This window comes from Coregonus lavaretus (genome assembly GCF_964263955.1).
Source record: "Coregonus lavaretus genome assembly, chromosome: 5".
Lineage (NCBI taxonomy): Eukaryota > Metazoa > Chordata > Actinopteri > Salmoniformes > Salmonidae > Coregonus > Coregonus lavaretus.
The window spans coordinates 18,897,011-18,919,360 of record NC_139992.1 but is presented as its reverse complement, the minus strand read 5'-3'; the positions used below and the strand labels follow the sequence as shown (position 1 = coordinate 18,919,360).

At 46.3% G+C, this 22,350-nt stretch overlaps 1 protein-coding gene across 1 annotated transcript; it reads left to right on the top strand.

The window, feature by feature from the left end:
• Positions 1-1,059: 1,059 nt before the first annotated feature.
• Positions 1,060-21,609, top strand: LOC311128756 (interleukin-1 receptor type 1-like; the record flags this gene model as incomplete). Its single annotated transcript, XM_084161004.1, has 11 exons — positions 1,060-1,155; positions 1,222-1,303; positions 7,708-7,960; positions 8,043-8,223; positions 9,368-9,557; positions 12,927-12,989; positions 13,126-13,261; positions 16,898-17,049; positions 17,216-17,359; positions 19,420-19,593; positions 19,892-21,609. The coding sequence occupies 11 exons, from the start codon at positions 1,060-1,062 to the stop codon at positions 20,341-20,343; spliced, it is 1,923 nt and encodes a 640-aa protein (XP_084017130.1). The 3' UTR covers positions 20,344-21,609.
• Positions 21,610-22,350: the final 741 nt, after the last annotated feature.

Sequence of the window (22,350 nt, the reverse complement as noted above, 5' to 3'; positions counted from 1 at the left end):
TGGCCCAAATCCACCACTGTTAAGGGACTCCAACGTTTCATTGGGTTCTCCAACTTCTATCGCCAGTTCATTCGGAACTTCAGTTCTACTGCCGCTCCCCTCACTGCCCTTACCAGCCAAAAGACCCGGACTCTTCAAACGACTGATACCGCCCTGACTGCTTTCAACAACTTGAAATGCCTCTTCACCTCAGCTCCTCTCCTTCGCCAACATGATCCGACCCTTCCTTTCACCCTGGAGGTGGATGCCTCCAAAGTAGTAGGAGCCATACTCTCTCAGTGGGTGGCAACACCTCCCAAATCACATCCCAGTGCCTTCTTCTCCAGGAAGTTATCCGCCGCTGAGAGGAATTACGATTTGGGGAACAGAACTCCTCGCCATCAAGCTGGCCCTCGAGGAATGGCGCCACTGGTTGTAGGGCGCACAACATCCTAAACAGATCATCATTATCTGGAATATATAAAACTGGCCAAGAGGTTAAACTCCAGACAAGCCAGCTGGGCTCTCTTCACAAGCTTCCATTTTCATGTTACTTACATCCCTGGAAAGAAAAACGTAAAAGCTGATGCTCTCTCCCGCCAGTTTGACCTTCCGACCAGTAACTCAGACCCTACACCCATTTTTCCATCCTCTTGCATTATGGAACCGGTACAGTGGGAGGTTCACTCTGCTATACAAGAAGCCCTAACCTCAGACCCGGCTCCTCCTGAGACACCAGCTGGGAAGACTTACGTACCAGCAGCTGTTAGACCCCAACTGATGCAATGGTGTCACACGTCCTTGGGGTCAGGACATCCGGGCATTACATTAACCACCGAACTTCTAGCCCGTAAGTTCTGGTGGTCCTCACTGGCATCCGACGTAAGGGATTACGTACTCTCCTGTCCAGTCTGCGCCCAAACCAAAAGCCCTCGTCATCTCCCTGGTAAGCTTCAACCTTTTATAGCTGTTGACTTCATCACAGACCTTCCTGAATCCTCTGGTAACACCACCATCCTTGTCATAGTAGACCGTTTTTCAAAAATGTGTCTGGTTCCTCTTCCTCATTTACCTAACACCATGGAATTGGCTGAGTGTATGTTCCAGCAGGTGTTCCGTCTGTATGGGATTCTGGAGGACATAGTTTCTGACCGCGGGTCCCAGTTTGTCTCCCGGGTGTGGCGAGCCTTCTGTGACCGACTGGGGATCGCCCTCAGCCTCTCCTCCGGGTACCATCCCCAGAACAACGGGCAGACGGAACGCCTGAACCAAGAAATAGGGAAGTACCTCCGCCAACAATGTTCTGCCTCTCCACACGACTGGAGTCAGTATATGAATACGCAGTCATCCGCATACATAGACACACTGGCTTTACTCAAAGCCAGTGGCATGTCGTTAGTAAAGATGGAAAAAAGCAAGGGGTCTAGACAGCTGCCCTGGGGAATTCCTGATCCTACATGGATTTTGTTTGAAAGGCTTCCATTAAAGAACATCCTCCTGTGTTCTGTCGTCCCCACAGTGACGGCAATCAGAAGCCATGGATTACAGGCAACATCCGCACTGAGCTAAAGGGTAGAGCAGCCGCTTTCAAGGAGTAGAACTCTAACCCGGAAGCTTATAAGAAATCCCGCTATGCCCTCCACTACAAAGGGATGCACAGCCGCGAGCTGCCCAGTGACACGAGCCTACCAGACGAGCTAAATCACTTCTATGCTCGCTTCGAGGCAAGCAACACTGAAACATGCATGAGAGCATCAGCTGTTCCGAATGACTGTGTGATCACGCTCTCCATAGCCGATGTGAGTAATACCTTTTAAACTGGTCAACATTCACAAGGCCGCAGGGCCAGACGGATTACCAGGACGTGTACTCCGAGCATGCGCTGACCAACTGGCAAGTGTCTTCACTGACATTTTCAACCTCTCCCTGTCTGAGTCTGTAATACCAACATGTTTCAAGCAGACCACCATAGTCCCTGTGCCCAAGAACACTAACGTAACCTACCTAAATGACTACCGACCCATAGCACTCACGTCTGTAGCCATGAAGTGCTTTGAAAGGCTGGTCATGGTGCACATCAACACCATTATTCCAGAAACCCTAGACCCACTCCAATTTGCATACCGCCCCAACAGATCCACAGATGATGCAATCTCTATTGCGCTCCACACTTCCCTTTCACACCTGGACAAAAGGAACACCTATGTGCGAATGCTATTCATTGACTACAGTTCAGCGTTCAACACTATAGTGCCCTCAAAGCTCATCACTAAGCTAAGGACCCTGGGACTAAACACTTCCCTCTGCAACTGGATCCTGGACTTCCTGATGGGCCGCCCCCAGGTGGTAAGGGTAGGTAACAACACATCCGCCACGCTGATCCTCAACACGGGGGTCCCTCAGGAGTGCGTGCTTAGTCCCCTCCTGTACTCACTGTTCACTCATGACTGAATGGCCAGGCAAGACTCCAACACCATCATTAAGTTTGCCGATGACACAACAGTGGTAGGCCTGATCACCGACAACGACGAGACAGCCTATAGGGAGGAGGTCAGAGACCTGGCCGTGTGGTGCCAGGACAACAACCTCTCCCTCAATTTGATCAAGAAAAAGGAGATGACTGTGGACTGTTGTCATATGCTCTAATGTCAACTGTTACACAGTCTGCATGACAACTTATGTCATATGTTATTACATGCTACAAATAACCAGATGTTATAAAATTTTATGTCATTTACCAACCTCTGTGTCACATTATTTAATTAAATAATGAGCGCCATAACCATGTCATATGGCTTTACAAAGTGTGCACAGACACCTTCAGTATAGTGACATTAATTTGAGGTGTTATGAAACAGTTACTGGATGAATGTGCTTATACCACAGGATGAGTTGAGTATCATAAAATGTTACCATACAAATGATCTCCAAGAAACATGGGCAAATGGGAGCACAGATGTAGGCCTACTAAGGATATATGTTTTTCAAGGAGACTGCTCTGAGTTGTAGCTACAAATTGGACCACATCGAGATATAATAAAGCACACATTATAATACCAACATCTAACTTAATTAATCCATCCTCTTTCTCTCCGTTTGTTGGCACCATTCATTTTTAATCTTAGTGAACACCTTTCTCTATCTTTATCTTTCTGTCACTTTGTTTTAATCTCTCCATCAGTGTGTTTTGATGTGGTGGTTGTGCTGAGAAGTAGAGAGATCATTTCCTGTATCGCACAAGCAGTCATTATAGTCGACTCAACATCAATCCGATTCTGGCGCCTACTAGCACTCTTGTTTGATGGGCGTCATAACCATGGGCAAATTAGAGCACAGATGTAGATTTCATTCTGGCGCCTACTAGCACTCTTGTTTCCACATCCTTTAGTGCTTCTGTCAAGGCACATCCTTATCACTGTAGCCTAGCAGTTAACAGCGCTGGGCCAGTAACTGAAAGATCGCTGGTTCGAATCCCTGAGCCGGCTAGGTGAAAAATTTGTTGATGTGCCCTTGAGCAAGGCACTTAGCCCTAATTGCTCTGGATAAGAGTGTCTGCTAAATGTCTAAAATATATATTTTTAAATGCATATCGTCAATGGCACATCATCCAGAATAGACACTATGATGTTACCCAATATAAAGCAAAGATATCGAACTAAACTCCATGTAGTAGCAGAATGTACTTTTGATATCACTCTCATTACAAGTGGACAAAGGTAGTGTGACACCTCACAGTTGATAACTTAGTTGTAATAACAGCTGTTATACAGTTAAACAGTTATACACCTCCACTGTGAAGTGTGTCTGTCAGACTTAGTATAAACTGGCCAGTCAACCAAACATCCCCCCTTGATAAAGAGCCAAGCTTGTATTGAAGGAGGGAATTGAAAACTCCAAGACTCAAGTCATGCAGTGAGTCAATCCAGACCAGCTGGGAACAGGAATCTTAACTTTCAAAACACTGACCTCAAGACTCTTGTGCTGCACAGTATCATCACTCCAGGGATGGCCAACCCTGCTCCTGGACAGCTACTGAGTATGCACTTTTGCTATAACACACCTGATGTTTGACATTTTACTGAACTGTTAGGATCTAGTAATGCAAGCATTTCGCTGCGCCCACTATAACATCTGCTAAACTGTGTATGCGAGCAATAAACTTTGATTAGATTTTTTTGATTCAACTAATCAATATATTGGTGAGCATCTAGTAGAATCAGGTGTTCTTGTTAAGGGTTTGAATGCAGCAGGGTAGTTCTCCCGGGTTAGTGTTGCTCACCCCGGGTGATCATTTTCTCTCTCCGTTACAGTTGTTTTATGTTTTACCTTTTAGTCATCCAGTTAACACCAGAGCCCTGGAGATGTCAGTCAGTCTTTCTGTGGTGGAATGGGGAATGTGTCTGGCCCTGTTCCAGGTATGAGGTATGAGGTATTAGCCTGCCTGCCTGCCTGCCACGGGCTGTGGTTGTTGACTACCGTGGTGACTCCTGTAGTCAAATATAATTTGTTTTCCTTAAAGGCCTGCCCCAGATTGCCTCTACACAGCAAATTCCCCTATGGACTTCACCAAGTGAGATCCTAAGTGAACATGTTATCATTCAAATGTAACTATTTAAGACTATTCAAAATCATGTTTTTCATGAAATTTGATGATATTTGAAGGAAAGCAGATCAAAGTATGATGACCAAAGTACAGTGCCTTGCAAAAGTATTCATCCCCCTTGGCGTTTTTCCTATTTTGTTGCATTACAACCTGTAATTTAAATGGATTTTTATTTGGATTTCATATAATGGCCATACACAAAATAGTCCAAATTGGTGAAGTGAAATGAAAAAAATAACTTGTTTCAAAAAATTCTAAAAAATAAATAACGGAAAAGTGGTGCGTGCATATGTATTCACCCCCTTTGCTATGAAGGCCCTAAATAAGATCTGGTGCAACCAATTACCTTCAGAAGTCGCATAATTAGTTAAAAAAGTCCACCTGTGTGCAATCTACAGTGAGGGAAAAAAGTATTTGATCCCCTGCTGATTTTGTACGTTTGCCCACTGACAAAGACATGATCAGTCTATCATTTTAATGGTAGGTTTATTTGAACAGTGAGAGACAGAATAACAACAATAAAATCCAGAAAAATGCATGTAAAAAATGTTATAAATTGATTTGCATTTTAATGAGGGAAATAAGTATTTGACCCCTCTGCAAAACATGACTTAGTATTTGGTGGCAAAACCCTTGTTGGCAATCACAGAGGTCAGATGTTTCTTGTAGTTGGCCACCAGGTTTGCACACATCTCAGGAGGGATTTTGTCCCACTCCTCTTTGCAGATCTTCTCCAAGTCATTAAGGTTTCGAGGCTGACGTTTGGCAACTCGAACCTTCAGCTCCCTCCACAGATTTTCTATGGGATTAAGGTCTGGAGACTGGCTAGGCCACTCCAGGACCTTAATGTGCTTCTTCTTGAGCCACTCCTTTGTTGCCTTGGCCGTGTGTTTTGGGTCATTGTCATGCTGGAATACCCATCCACAACCCATTTTCAATGCCCTGGCTGAGGGAAGGAGGTTCTCACCCAAGATTTGACGGTACATGGCCCCGTCCATCGTCCCTTTGATGTGGTGAAATTGTCCTGTCCCCTTAGTGTCAGCGTTGATGTGGATGCGGTTGAGGAGTCAGACGCAGGACGCATAGGCTGAGTCAAACAAGACTTTACTAACTGTATAACAATACAAAATAAAGGACCTCAACAACAAGGAGGCGAGCGACAACGCAAATACAGTGCGTCACTATACACAAAGTCCAGAGTACAGCACAAGCGACAACAACTGACAGGCGGAAAATAACACACAAACTAACAAACACAAAGCAGGAAACTTATAGGACACATAATCAGACACAAACGGACACAGGTGCAACAGACAGACCAAACCAATCAAACATCGAAACATCTAACGGTGGTAGCTAGTACTCCGGGGACGACGAACGCCGAAGCCTGCCGAGCAAGGAGGAGGAGCAGCCTCGGCAGAATCCGTGACACTTAGCAGAAAAACACCCAGAAAGCATAATGTTTCCACCTCCATGTTTGACGGTCGGGATGGTGTTCTTGGGGTCATAGGCAGCATTCCTCCTCCTCCAAACAAGGCGAGTTGAGTTGATCCCAAAGAGCTCGATTTTGGCCCCCCGTGGGAATCAATCCCACAACCCTGGCGTTGCAAACGCCATGCTCTACCAACTGAGCTACATCCCTGCCGGCCATTCCCTCCCCTACCCTGCACGACGCTGGGCCAATTGTGCGCCGCCCCATGGGTCTCCCGGTCGCGGCCGGCTACGACAGAGCCTGGATTCAAACCAGGATCTCTAGTGGCACAGCTAGCACTGCGATGCAGTGCCTTAGACCACTGCGCCACTCGGGAGTTTGCCAAAAGGCACCTAAGGACTCACAGACCAAGAGAAACAAGATTCTCTGGTCTAATGAAACCAAGATTGAACTCTTTGGCCTGAATGCCAAGCGTCCCGTCTGGAGGAAACCAGGCACCACTCATCACCTGGCCAATACCATCCCTACGGTGAAGCATGGTGGTGGCAGCATCTTGATGTGGAAAGGTGAACGGAGCAAAGTACAGAAGAGAGATCCTTGATGAAAACCTGCTCCAGACCTCAGACTGGGGCGATGGTTCACCATCCAACAGGACAACGACCCTAAGCACACAGCCAAGACAACGCAGGAGTGGCTTCGGGACAGGCCTCTGAATGTCCTTGAGTGGCCCAGCCAGAGCCCGGACATGAACCCGATCGAACAGCTCTGGAGAGACCTGAAAATAGCTGTGCAGCGATGCTCCCCATGTAACCTTACAGAGCTTGACAGGATCTGCAGAGTGGAATGGGAGAAACTCCCCAAATACAGGTGTGCCAAGCTTGTGGCATCATACCCAAGAAGACTCGAGGCTGTAATCGCTGCCAAAGGTGCTTCAACAAAGTACTGAGTAAAGGGTCTGAATATTTATGTAAATGTAATATTTCAGTTTTTAATTTTTAATTGATTTGCAAAAAAAATGTAAAACCTGTTTTTGCTTTGTCAATATGGGGTATTGTGTGTAGATTGATAAGGGAAAAAACACATTTATTTAAGGCTGTAACGTAACAAAATGTGGAACAAGTGAAGGGGTCTGAATACTTTCCGAATGCACTGTATGGCATTGTGTTAAATATATATATATGTATATATATATTTTATGACAACATATTCATTTAGGATCTCACTTTTTGAAGTCCGTAGGTCCAAAAATGGATGAATGCAACAACCATGTCTCTGTCACTTACAGTGGTGGTAACTCTACAATTTGCTTGAAAGGCAAGGCACTGTGGGAATATTTGGAAAAGGCTTTACACTAATCAGTGTGTTAATTTAACACTGTTCTGGTGTCTATATGGGTCCACAGACTCAACACTTTCAGTATTGATTTAACACCATCAGTGTTCTTAGTTATTATTTGTTTTACTGGAGAATTTGTTGTGAAGAGATATATTTTGAAGGGACCATCTCTGTAAAGACTCTGTCTATGCATACTACATGACACGCGGAATAATTGCATAATTTCTTTGCCGTGCATCATTTCTCCAACATGTGTTTTTCTTTAAGAGGTGGCCTCAATAAAAAAGATGGTGGTCCGCAAACAGTCCCTGTGCCGCATGTTTGTCTTTACTTTACTTTATATACTCTTTGTGTGCAGATCTCTGTGAGGACAAAGGACGAGAGGTTGAGCGGGTGTTTTCAGTTTCCGGTGATGCTGCCATGTTAACATCCACCCTGGTGGACCTCAATGTGTTTGACTACCGCAGCATCCCCTATAACATCTCATGGTATGACCCAAGGACTGGGAGAGAGCTGACCAGGGAGACAAGAAAGACTCTGCCGCGGGGAAAGACACTGTGGATTTTTAACATCGCGATGGAGGATGCTGGAAACTATGAGTGTGTTGTGAGGTAGGGGCAATACTTTTGTCTGCTGTGTGTGTGTGTGTGTGTGTGTGTGCTGTAAATCTTTCCTGTTACCTTTGATAAACAGACTACCCTCCCAGTGCTATAAGAAATCGGCCTTACTGATTGTGAACCACACCAACCCAGAAGAATGCGGTCGACCAGAAAAGGCCGACCAGGTCCTGACCAACAAAGACACCGGTTTTCTGAACTGCCCATTGAGTGACCATATCAGGGAAGTGGACAATTACTCCATTCAGTGGTACAAGGTGAGTCCTATGGGGTAAACAGACAGTGCAGTGCAATGGGAGAGTGTTGAGAGGGAACGCCTGACAGCAGGGGTGGACTGGCCATGCCGGATGGGCTGATACATTTTTAGCCCAATGGGATTGTCATTTATTTAATTTTTTTACATAATTATAATTATCTGGCTAATAACCAAATTAGTTCACCCAAAGTTCACCCAAATTACAATGACATTGGTTTCCTTACCCTGTAGGCCAGTCTATGGACAAGGTATAACAACAACGTGCTTTGGTTTGGTTTCCCTTGCACTGTTGTCACATGGAAGCGTTTTGGCATTTGTGGCACAAATCTCATTCAAGTCATTTGACCGATATTGGCATTTGTCGCGCATCAGTATGAAAAATGTATGCACTCACTAACTGTAAGTCGCTCTGGATAAGAGCGTCTGCTAAATGACTAAAACGTAAAATGTAATCATGTTCAAATCAATTTGAGATACATTTGGACATGATGTAGTCCCCTGTAGCTCAGTTGGTAGAGCATGGCGCTTGCAACGCCAGGGTTGTGGGTTCGTTCCCCACGGGGGGCCAGTATGAAAATGTATGCACTCACTAACTGTAAGTCACTCTGGATAAGAGCGTCTGCTAAATGACTAAAATGTAAAAAATTTAAATGTAATAACGGGGTCCACAGTGACAAAAATGGGCCTTTTGGGGGCCTCAATGAAAGAAAATGGGCCAATGTCGGGGCCTCAAGGGAAAAATGGTCTGGTGTGTCAGAAATGCCAGGGCGGATTTCTGGTCCCAGTCTGCCCCTGCCTGACAGTGCTGGAAAGCCTGTTTGAACTCTTTCTTTTCAGTCATTCAGTCTGTCTCTATGTATTCTTAATTTGTGTTTAAAACTATAGGAATATGGGGTTATTACTACTAGTGACTACATTTGAACAATGTTCCATCAGATACGGTATATACTCTTTACATTGTTCATTGCTCTCACACATTGTACTGCATTGAATTGTTCTGAGAGTAGGTCTTCTAAGGTAAGACATTATCACAACTTATCTGTAATTGTGTATTCATTTTGTTTTATTAGCCATATTCCATTACTATGATATTCCATTCCATTACCACTACCTTTCAGTGTGGATTTCTACTTTAAACCTTTCAGGGCTGTGAACCCATTGTGAAAGATGACCCATTGTGGAACAGGTTTAGCTATGTCAATAACAGTGTTACGGAGTTACTCCTAGTAAAAGCGGTCATCCCTGAGGACCATGCGTTCTACACCTGCACCATGACCTTTAACTTGGAAGGGCTCAGCGGCAGGATCTCAGAGACCATCAACGGTATGGTGGACGGTGAGTTTTGTTGGCACAGCTCATAAAAGTTGTCCCTAACCACAGATTATTACCATATACCCCCAATCCTTACCACAGCCATTACAGAGATACAGTGCCTTCAGAAAGTATTCACACCCGTTGACTTTCTCCACATCTTGTTGTGTTACATAGTGGGATTAAAAGGGATTTAATAGTCATTTTTTGTTAACAATCTACACAAAATACCCTGTAATGTCAAAGTGTAAGAAAAAGTCTAACATTAAAAATAGAAAAAAATAGAAAAATAGAACACTAATATATCTGATTACATAAGTATTCAACTCCCTGAGTCAATATATGTTAGAATCACCTTTGGCAGAGATTACAGCTGTGAGTATTTCTGGGTAAGTGTCTAAGAGCTTTCCACACCTGGATTGTGCAACATTTCCCCATTATTCTTTTCAAAATTCTTCAAGATCTGTCAAGTTGGTTGTTGATCATTGCTAGACAACCATTTTCAGGTCTTGCCATAGATTTTCAAGCAGATTTAAGTCTAAACTGTAACTCGGCCACTCAGGAACATTCACTGTATTCTTCGTAAGCAACTTCAGTGTAGATTTGGCCTTGTGTTTAAGGTTGTTGACCTGCTGAATGGTGAATTCATCTCCCAGTGCCTGGTGGAAAGCAGACGGAACCAGGTTTTCCTCCCTGGTCTTCGTGGTTGAATCTGTGTTTGAAATTCACTGCTTGACTTAGGGACCTTACATATAATTGTACTGTATGTGTGGGGTACAGACATGAGGTAGTCATTCAAAAATCATTTGAAACACTGTTATTGCACACAGAGTGTCACGATCGTCAAAAGGAGCGGACCAAGGCGCAGCGTGGAATGCGAACATACTTTATTTATATTCACCACACGAACAAAAACAACAAAACGATACGTGAAGTCCTTGGTAACAAACACAAACCAACACGGAACAAGATCCCACAAAACACAACTGCCAAACGGCTGCCTAAGTATGGGTCCCAATCAGAGACAACAAGCAACAGCTGATTCTCGTTGCCTCTGATTGAGAACCACCCCGGCCAACACAGAAACACATGAACTAGATACTGAAACAATGAACACAAAACATAGACTCTACACACCCTGGCTCAACATAAAAGAGTCCCTAGAGCCAGGGCGTGACAGTACCCACCCCCAAAGGCGCGGACTGCGACCGCGCCAACATAAACCGAACAGGGGAGGGCCGGGTGGGCATTCCTCCTCGGAGGCGGATCCGGCTCCAGGCGTGACCACCACCCTCTAATAACCCCCCCGTAGTGCCCCTGGTCTGGTCTGGCCCCGCTGGCTGGAGCTGGACTGGACATCGGTGGAGCGGATTGCTTAGGCTCCGGTGTGGAGCAGCTGACCGGTACCTGACCAGGCACCGGTGAAACGGGCACGGGCTGTGCCGGACTGACGACGCGCACCACAGGCTTGGTGCGGGGAGCAGGAATGGGCCGGACCGGGCTGACGACGCGCACCCCTGACTTGGTGCGGGGAGCAGGAACGGGCAGGACCGGGCTGATGACGCGCACCACTGACTTGGTGCGGGGAGCAGGAACGGGCCGGACCGGGCTGACGATGAGCACCACAGGCTTGGTGCGGGGAGCAGGAACGGGCCGGGCCGGGCTGGCGACGCGCACCACTGACTTGGTGCGGGGAGCAGGAACGGGCCGGGCCGGGCTGGCGACGCGCACCATAGGCTTGGTGCGGGGAGCAGGAACATGCCGTACCGGGCTGGCGGCGCGCACCATAGGCTTGGTGCGAGGGGCAGGAACAGGCCGGGCCGGGCTGGCAACGCGCACCATTGGCTTGGTGCGGGGAGCAGGAACCGGCCGGGCCGGGCTGACGACGCGCACCACTGTCTTGGTGCGGGGAGCAGGAATGGGCCGGGCCGGGCTAGCGACGCGCACCACAGTCTTGGTACGAGGGGCAGGAACAGGCCGGACCGGGCTGTGGAGACGGACTGGAGGTCTGGAGCGAAGAGCTGACACAACCCGTCCTGGCTGAATGCCTATCTTAACACACTCTGTGTGAGGCATCAGCACAGGACGTACAGGGCTGTGTACACGTACTGGCACAACAACACGTGACACTGGCGCAGGATATCCGGGACCGAGGAGGGGTACTGGAGGCCACGAGCGTTGAGCCGGCACACTCCGTCCTGGCTGCATGCCCACCTTAGCACGACACGTGCGTGGTGCTCGCACAGGACGAACCGGACTGTGCCGGACCACTCGCGGCACAGTACGCAGCTCCGCATATCTCGGAACCTGCCCTGTCTCACACTGCCTAGCCTTAGTACGGGGAGTTGGCTCTGCTCTACCTCTAGTTTCCGCCAACCTCCCTTCCGGCCCCCCAAACCCGGTGGCCTCCTCTCCTAATCCCCAACCTCGCCCTGTAGCTGCCTCCAGCAGCCCCATCGTCCATGCCGTGTGCCCCCCCTAAAAATGTATTGGGGTTGCCTCTTGCGTGTCCGACGTCGGCCCGGTTGGCGCCGCTGCTACTCTCTACGGCGCGCCTCCACCGTCTCCTCCCACGGACGGCGATCCATACCGGCCTGGATCTCCTCCCAAGTCCAGGCTGTCTGCTCCTGCTCCTGGAAGGTGCAGCATGGAATGCGAACATACTTTATTTATATTCACCACACGAACAAAAACAACAAAACGATACGTGAAGTCCTTGGTAACAAACACAAACCAACACGGAACAAGATCCCACAAAACACAACTGCCAAATGGCTGCCTATGTATGGGTCCCAATCAGAGACAACAAGCAACAGCTGATTCCCGTTGCCTCTGATTGAGAACCACCCCGGCCAACACAGAAACACATGAACTAGATACTGAAACAATGAACACAAAACATAGACTCTACACACCCTGGCTCAACATAAAAGAGTCCCTAGAGCCAGGGCGTGACACAGAGTGAGTCCATGCAACTTATGTGACTTGTTAAGCAACATTTTACTCCTGAACTTATTTAGGCCTGCCATAACTAAGGCATTGAATACTTCTTGACTCAAGACATTTCATCATTTTTAATTAATTTGTAAACATTTCTAAAAACATTCCACTTTGACATTATGGGGTATTGTGTGTAGGCCATTGATACAAAAATCTAAATTGCATCAATTTCAAATTCAAGCTGTAACACAACAAAACGTGGAAAAAGTCAAGGAGTGTGAATACTTTCTGAAGGCACTGTATATGACCCTGAATCAGAGGTTATGAGTTCATGGAGGCTGCTTTGAAACTTTGCTCTTTGAGAGCTTAGAAAGGGTTGTTTTCTATAGGGTCAGGTGACTGAATATTTCTGTGTCTTTCTATGATGTTTATGAATCATTGTCATAATTTCAGTGCAGTATTGCCTGGAGCCCAAAGTGGTTGAACCTGCCAATGAGATCATCAAAGCAGATCTGGGTGAGTAAACCACTAGAGAATGTGTGTGTGTGTGTGTGTGTGTGTGTGTGTGTGTGCGCGTGCGTGCGTGCGTGCGTGAGTTTATTATTTATTTTCATTCATGATCCAAATAAAGAATTCAATGTTTGCCCCCTAGGTTCTTCCTTCAGTAAGATGTGTCGGGTGTTTGTGCCGAGTGTGGGGAATAAAAGTTGCACGGATTTGAATTGGAAAGCTAGCAAAAACTCAATTTCCAAAATTGTCTCAGAACGCATCTTTCAGGAATCACAAAGGTAGGTTGAGACAACACAACAGTATCGCAATACACACTGTAAGAATTCTACAAATGTGTTGCTTTTTAACCATTTACATGTAGACTTGATTGTGTGTTTTGGATCATTGTCTTGCTGCATGACCCAGCTGCGCTTCAGCTTCAGCTCACAGACGGATGGCATGACATTCTCCTGTAGAATTCTCTGATACAGAGCAGAATTCATGGTTCTTTCTATTAAGGCAAGTCGTCCAGGTCCTGAGGCAGCAAAGCATCCCCAAACCATCACAATACCACCACCATGCTTGACTTACAGTATGAAGTTCTTACTGTGTAATGCAGTGTTAGCTTTTCGCCAGACATAATGGGACCCATCTCATCCAAAAAGTTGACTCAAGTTTGCCAAAAAGCACCTGAATCATCAAGACTATTTGAAGAATGTTCTATGGACAGATGAGTCAAAAGTATAGCTTTTTGGACGACATGGGTCCCATTACGTTCTACAGGAGAATGGAAGGCCATCTGTCTGTGAGCTGAAGCTGAAGCACAGCTGGGTCATGTAGCAAGACAATGATCCAAAACACATAATCAAGTTTACTTGAAAATGGTTAAAAAGCAACACATTTGAAGTTTTGTAATTTACTAGTCAAAGTCCAGACCCAATTCCAATTGAGATGTTGTGGTAGGACTTGAAACTAGCAGTTCACGCTTGAAAACCCAAAAATGTTGCATGCAAGAGTTGGCCAAATTCCTCCACAGCGATGTGAGAGACTGATCAACAACTACAGGAAGCATTTGGTTGCAGTCATTGCAGCTAAAGGTGGCACAACCAGTTGTTGAGTGTAAGGGGGCAGTTACTTTTTCACACTTGCATAACTTTGTTAATTAAATAAATAAAATAAGTATAATTTTTGGGTTTGTTATTTGTACACTCAGGTTCCTTTATCTAATATTAGGTTTTGGTTGAAGATCTGATAACATTCAGTATAAAAAATATGCAAAAATAGAGAAAATCAGAAAGGAGAAAATACTTTTTCACGGCACTGTATATGCCTGTATTCTGTGTCATCCAGATGGATGTTCTACTGTATAGTATCTAAACTGTTGGTATCGTATCAGGTATACTACTGAGATTAAGATAGGCTCCATATACCTTAATACATAGTGCTTGCTTTGAAACTTTGGAACTTCACAAAATCTAATCGAATCACATTTTATTTGTCACATGCGTCGAATACAACAGGTGTAGACCTTACCGTGAAATGCTTACTTACAGGCCCTTAACCAACAATGCAGTTCAAGAAATAGAGTTAAGAAAATATTTACTAAATAAAATAAAGTAAAAAATCAAATAACAAGTAACACAATAAAATAACAATAACGAGGCTAAATACAGGGTGTACCGGTACCGAGTCAATGTGCGGGGGTACAGGTTAGTCGAAGTAATTTGTACATGTAGGTAGGGGTAAAGTGACTATGCATAGATAATAAACAGCGAGTAGCAGCAGTGTAAAAACAAAGGGAGGGGGGTGTCAATGTAGATAGTCCAGGTGGCCATTTGATTAATGTTGACACAAATGAACTTGAAACTCTCGACCAGCTCCACTACAGCCCTGTCGATGTGAATAGGAGCGTGTTTGGCCCTCCTTTTCCTGTAGTCCACGATAGCTCCTTTGTCTTGATCACGTTGAGGGAGAGGTTGTTGTCCTGGCACCACACTGCCAGGTCTCTGACCTCCTCCCTTTAGGCTGTCTCATCGTTGTCGGTGATCAGGCCTACCACTGTTGTGTCGTCAGCAAACTTAATGATGGTGTTGGAGTCGTGCTTGGCCACGCAGTCATGGGTGAACAGGGAGTACAGGAGGGGACTAAGCATGCACCCCTGAGGGGCCCCAGTGTTGAGGATCAGCTTGGCAGATGTGTTGTTGCCTACCCTTACCACCTGGGGGCGGCCCGTCAGGAAGTCCAAGATCCAGTTGCAGAGGGAGGTGTTTAGTCCCAGGGTCCTTAGCTTAGTGATGAACTTTGTAGGCACTATGGTGTTGAACGCTGAACTGTAGTCAATGAACAGCATTCTCACATAGGTGTTCCTTTTGTCCAGGTGGGAAAGGGCAGTGTGGAGTGCGATTGAGATTGCGTCATCTGTGGATCCATGGGGGCGGGATGCAAATTTGAGTGGGTCTAGGGTTTCCGGGATGATGGTGTTGATGTGAGCCATGACCAGCCTTTCAAAGAACATCATGGCTACCGACGTGCTACGGGACGGTAGTCATTTAGGCAGGTTACCTTCGCTTTTCTGGGCACAGGGACTATGGTGGTCTGCTTGAAACATGTAGGTGTTACAGACTTGCTCAGGGAAAGGTTGAAAATGTCAGTGAAGACACTTGCCAGTTTGTCCACGCAGGATCTGAGTACACGTCCTGGTAATCCGTCTGGCCCCGCGGCCTTGTGAATGTTGACCTGTTTAAAGGCTACGGAGAGCGTGATCACACAGTCGTCCGGAACAGCTGGTGCTCTCATGCATGCTTCAGTGTTGCTTGCCCCGAAGCGAGCATAAAAGGCATTTAGCCCATCTAATAGGCTCGCGTCACTGGGCAGCTCGCTGCTGGGTTTCCCTTTGTAATCCGTAATAGTTTGCAAGCCCTGCCACATCTGACGAGTATCAGAGCCGGTGTAGTAGGATTCAATCCTAGTCCTGTATTGACGCTTTGCCTGTTTGATGGTTAGTCTGATGGCATAGCGGGATTTCTTCCAGTCTGTGCTAGCAAAACAGTCCTGTAGCGTAGCATCCGCGTCTTCTGATATTGAGCGAGTCACTGGTACTTCCTGCTTTAGTTTTTGCTTGAAAGCAGGAATCAGCAGGATAGCATTATGGTCAGATTTGCCAAATGGAGGGCAAAGGAGAGCTTTGTATGCATCACTGTGTGTGGAGTAAAAGTGGTCTAGGGTTTTTTCCCTCTGGTTGCAGATGTGATATGCTGGTAGAAATGAGGTAAAATGGATTTAAGTTTGCCTGCATTAAAGTTCCTGGCCACTAGGAGCGCCGCTTCTGTCCTGCCGATGCACGGAAATCCAGCCAACTGTATATTATCCGTGTCGTCGTTCAGCCACAACTTGGTGAAACATAAGCTATTACAGTTTTTAATGTCCCGTTGGTAGGATAGTCTAGAACGGAGCTCATCCAGTTTATTCTCCAGTGATTGCACGTTGGCCAATAGAACGGAAGGTAGAGGCGGGTTCCCCACTCGCCGAATAATTCTCACAAGGCACCCGATCTCCGCCCCCTGTACCTCTGTCTTTTCTTCACACGAATGACGGGATTTGGGCCTGGTCTCGGAGAAACAGTATATCCCTTCTGTAAGACTCATTAAAAAAAATATATTTGTGCAGTTTGAGGTGAATAATCACTGTTCTGATATCCAGAAACTATTTTCGGTCATAAGAGACGGTAGCAGCAACATTATGTACAAAAAAGGTTACAAACAATGCAAAAAACCACACAAAATAGCACAGTTGGTTAGGAGCCTGTAAAACGGCACCCATCCCCTCAGGCGCCAATAACAGTGTATGTTATGTTAACTGTTGCCATGATGGTTTGATTGTGCGTTCACAAGGGGGAACTTGTCTGTCTTCCCCCCCCCCCCCCCCCCCCAAACCAGGGAGTGGAGAGAAGAAGAGGAGAAGGGTGTATGGTTGGAGCGTCATTTGAATTTCTTGATGGTGGAAGAGGAAGACTTTTACATCAACTACACGTGTTTGGTTTCCAGTGACAGAGGCATTTCTTTAGCCTTCTTCATACTACAGCCTACAGGTTAGACAATACTGTCTGGAGGATAACATAAAGGTGTTTCAAAAGAGATCACACACATATTATCCTGTCCCTTTACCGTTGTTTTGATAGTGTATTATAACAACTGCAACCTCACCACTTTTGAAAAAACTGTTATAAATGCTATCTTCTCTCTTTTTCTGCACAGATCCAAACTATCTGCTCCCTATTGGGGTACTACTGACCAGTCTTGTATTGGTGTTTACTGTTAGTGTTGTTATTTACCATCGCTTCAAGATCGACATCGTGCTGTCGCTCAGGAGGATGTTCCCGCTTCTCTACACAAACACAGGTACGCAATGAGAGACACTTTACCGCACATATACTGCGCAAGCACACTCATGGAAAATTAATAGAAACATGCCTGAGCGCGCACACGTAGACATGCACACACTCATGCACACACACACACTATCTGCAGACTCATTGCATACTGTGCTTTCACGAAATGGAAACTCGCACTAACATAAATATACATTCCTACACCAGATAAAGACAGAAATGCACATACAGCATGTCTCCCCACAAACCCCCAGGCCCACACTTAATCCCACACACACACGCATGTTGCATTGCTTGTGTTAGGTTCTGAACAAACTGAGTAAAAACTCAAACGGACAACTAGAAAAAGCTCAAACAAAGTTTATTCACCCACTGGGTCATATAGCTGCAAAGACAAAGATGTTTACACAATCACATATATTTATACCTTCCTACTAGGCGGAGTCAACCCCTTGCATATCTAGACAGCCAATACATCTCTGTTGCTAGTCAGGAACGTATTTGGTTCCTCTCATTGGTGTAGCCTCCTGCTAGAACCTTCATGGGCATGGAAATATACAGTTGAAGTTGGAAGTTTACATACAGTCATTAAAACTTGTTTTACAACCACTCCACAAATTTCTTTTTAACAAACTATAGTTTTGGCAAGTCGGTTAGGACATCTACTTTGTGCATGACACAAGTAATTTTTCCAACAATTGTTTACAGACAGATTATTTCACATATAATTCACAGCAATTCCAGTGGGTCAGAAGTCTACATACACTAAGTTGACTGTGCCTTTAAAGTTGGCTTGCAAGCTGAAGAACACCATCCCAACTGTGAAGCACGGGGGTGGCAGCATCATGCTGTGAGGGTGCTTTGCTGCAGGAGGGACTGGTGCACTTCACAAAGTAGATAGCATCATGAGGAAGGAAAATTATGTGGATGTATTGAAGCAACATCTTAAGACATCAGTCAGGAAGTTTAAGCTTGGTCGCAAATGGGTCTTCCAAATGGACAATGACCCCAAGCATACTTCCAAAGTTGTGGCAAAATGGCTTAAGGACAACAACGTCAAGGTATTGGAGTGGCCACCACAAAGCCCTGACCTCAATCCTATAGAACATTATGGGCAGAACTGAAAAAGCGTGTGCGAGCAAGGAGGCCTCTTACACCAGCTCTGTCAGGAGGAATGGACCAAAAGTCATCCAACTTATTGTGGGAAGCTTGTGGAAGGCTACCCGAAACGTTTGACCCAAGTTAAACAATTTAAAGGCAATGCTACCAAATACTAATTGAGTGTATGTAAACTTCTGACCCACTGGGAATGTGATGAAATAAATAAAAGCTGAATAAATCATTCTCTTTACTATTATTCTGACATTTCACATTCTTAAAATAAAGTGGTGATCCTAACTGACCTAAGACAGGGAATTTTTACTAGGATTAAATGTCAGGAATTGTGAAAAACTGAGTTTAAATGTATTTGGCTAAGGGGTATGTAAACTTCCGACTTCAACTGTATGTGTGTGACAGGACTGACTGTTCCTCCTCACTTCATCTGACCTGACCTCGGGCCGAATTCCTCACTCCTCCCTACTCCACGGCTGTCCTACCTTAGCAGTGACTGAAACCAGACTGTTGCCCTTTGCCTCTCTCCATAGGGTACATGAGATTTAAGAATAACATTTTCCAACAGAATGTAAGCTCTGCACTCCCCTTTCTCACTCAGTAACTTTCCATACACCCGGTTCTAATATGGTAACATGAATAAGTATATTCCAAGCTAGAATCCAACACTTGTTTCCCACTCCCCACCTGACCACAAGTAAAATCAGTAGCAAGTGTAGCAATGTATTGTAGCACATCCCACAGCTATGCAAGCACAGCATTTTCCATGACTCAGAGGAAACAGAGAGGAAGTTTGATACAAGGCACTAAATAGGCCATGTAACCATAAAACACAAGCAACTATGGTGTCATAAATAACCAAGCCTCCTCTGTTAGGCAGGTTTGTGGAGGCTTTTGCTCTAGCCCAGCACTAACACATCTATTTTGTTTTACCTGTCCCTATCCTGCATGTGGCAGACTCTGATGGGAAGTTGTATGATGCGTACGTGGCATACCCCCGTCTGTTTGGGGATGGGGGCGGAGCCTGTGGGGAGGCAGAGATGTTTGCCCTCCACATGTTGCCCCAGGTTCTGGAGGGGAGGTGTGGCTACAGGCTGTTCATACTGGGCCGGGACAGCCTACCAGGGGAAGGTATGACATCTCAGCTCGACCCTGAGGCTCCAGGTTCCAGAAGACTAAGTTAGCCTTGGCATTAGTACATAAGTAGCATGATGATGAAATATGTGAAACCTTTCTGAAATCATAAAGACCTTCAGAAACCATTTCAATGGTAGAACAATGTTTTAATAACAATTTTCCCTGCTCCCTGACCCCCTCTTCTCCTCCCTCCTCCCTTTCCCCCTCTTCTCCTCCCTCCTCTCTCCTCCCTTTCCCCCTCTTCTCCTCCCTCCTCCCTTTCCCCCTCTTCTCCTCCCTCCTCCCTCTCTAGCCATAGTAGATGCAGTGGAGGAGAGCATGCTGGCAAGCCGGCGTCTCCTCCTGGTCTACTCTGGCTCTACGTTCTGCAGTGGAAGCCACAGTGACAGCAGCAGTGGTGTCCTGGAGGCCTGGCAGAGCTTCGAGAGGCAGACGGCCATGCACCGTGCCCTGTTGGAGGGCTCCCTTAAGGTGGTCCTTGTGGAGCTGGAGGAGGTCTCCCCCACACAGCTGACCCTCTTCCCCGAGTCGGTGCGCCACCTCCGGGAGCGCCAGGGCGCCGTCTGCTGGTGGAAGAGTAGCAGAGGGTTGAGGTGTGGGAGGTGGGGAGAAGAGGAGGAGGTGGAGGAGAAGAGAGGGGAGCTGGCTTCGTCCCCTCTCTCCTCACCCTCTCTTTCCTTGTCCTCACGCTTCTGGAAGGAACTGAGGTATTATATGCCAGTGAGGGGCACGAGGACGAGGTGACCAGAGAAGAACAGCCTGATGAAGTTGTGATGGGATGGATGGGCTTTGGAGAGGACAGTGTTAGACATAACGAGGAAATCTGTTGAATGAAAGGACTTCTGGTACCTGACTCTCTCAACACATTTTCATGAAAAATTATTGAATCCAGTTATTTATGTGTGACTGATACCGGTGTGGAACAGCTGGTCACTCTTAAAGGATTCTGAATGATTACCTTGCCAATAGGATGATTGAATATTATTGTCTTGCAGACAATTATTTTTTAGTGTGAGTTTCCTCCTAATACAGGATGTGGTAGGAATCGTAAGGGTCATCATCATCATCACACCTGTTAATACTTATTTTCTATAACTTTGTGTGAAATCTATTTCTTATTGCAACGGCAAGTAAAATATGCCCTTTGTGTTTTATAGAAACGCAAGGTGTTTAATGTGAATGATGTTTTGCTTACAGCTAATGTTTTTTATACTGTCTATGTTTTCATGTTTTCTATTGTTTTCTAAAAATACATTTTAATCTATTTTAGAATAAGGCTGTAATGTAACGAAATGTGGAAAAATTCAAGTGATCTGAATACTTTACGAATGTACTGTATGTCATGAGGTCCACCTGGCTACCACAACACACTGTCTTCAGTTGCCACGAAGTTGGAAGCACAGAATCATCTAGAATGTCAATGTATGCTTTAGCGTTAAGATTTCTCTTCACTGGAACTAAGGGGCCTAGCCCGAATCATGAAAAACAGCCCCAGAATATTATTCCTCCTCCACCAAACTTTACAGTTGGACACTATGCATTGGGGCAGGTAGCGTTCGTCTGTCGGACTGCCAGATGGTGAAGCGTGACACATCACTCCAGAGAACACAATTCCACTGCTTCAGAGTCTAATGGAGGTGAGCTTTACACCACTCCAGCCGACTCTTGAAGGTAACAGCGCTCACTGTTGCCCCTAGTGGCCGGTTTCCACGTCATCTCCTGATGTCCTCAGACATGGAGGGACGTCAAATACTGACTTGTATGACGGGTGACCAGGCTGGATTTATCACCACCTTCAAGAAAAGTAACTTTGAATATGTCAAGATAAGAGAATATTCTGCGTCATTACCGCAACGGCTATAACTCATCTGGAATTGCTTCTATTTAAAAGAATACGTCTCAACATGTTGTGTTTGGAATTCATCAAATGATAACTGATCATATTAACCAAGTAAATTTGTTTTGTATCTCTCCATGTACGTTATCATTAAACTCACTTACTGCACCTGTTTCCTGACTCCCTGCGTCTCCGTTACGGAATACTGCCTCTACAAATGGAAGCAGCAGGTAATCAAGACATCTCCCAGATGGTAGGTGAACAGGGACGCCTACTTTGCAAACACCACGACCAGCTGCCGCAACTGGGGACGACTATAGATGAGGTCCTCCGCGTTCTTCAACACCTCGACATTACCCAAGGGGCGTCACCTCCAACTAGCGGAGGATTCTCTACCACGAGTCGACCCAGCGAGCTAGCACCCCAGCCCATCCAGCAGTCCTCCCAGGTCAACGATGTCCGATTGTCCCTCCCGGACAAATATGATGGGACTCCATCTAAATGCCGTGGCTTCCTACTCCAGTGCTCCCTCTATTTCGCCCATCAGATGGGAGCCCCCACCACCGATACGTCGAAAGGACCGACAGGGGGAGTGGGCCCGATTCCTCGAGGGGTGCCCCGCCTATGCCGTCAAATCCCTCCTGGGCTCCCGACGTCGTGGGGGTCGGCTCCAGTACCTGGTGGACTGGGAGGGGTACAGTCCAGAGGAGCGGTGTTGGGTCCCGGTGGACGACATTCTAGATCCCAACATCATCAGATATTTCCTTCTTCGCTGTCCGGACCGGCCCGCTCCTCGCCCTCGGGGCCGTCCCCCTGGCCGCCGTCCCCCTGTGGCTGGAACCGCGCGTCAGGGGGGACTTCATCACACCTGGACTTCATCACTACCTTGATTACTCCCCATTTATCTACAGTGG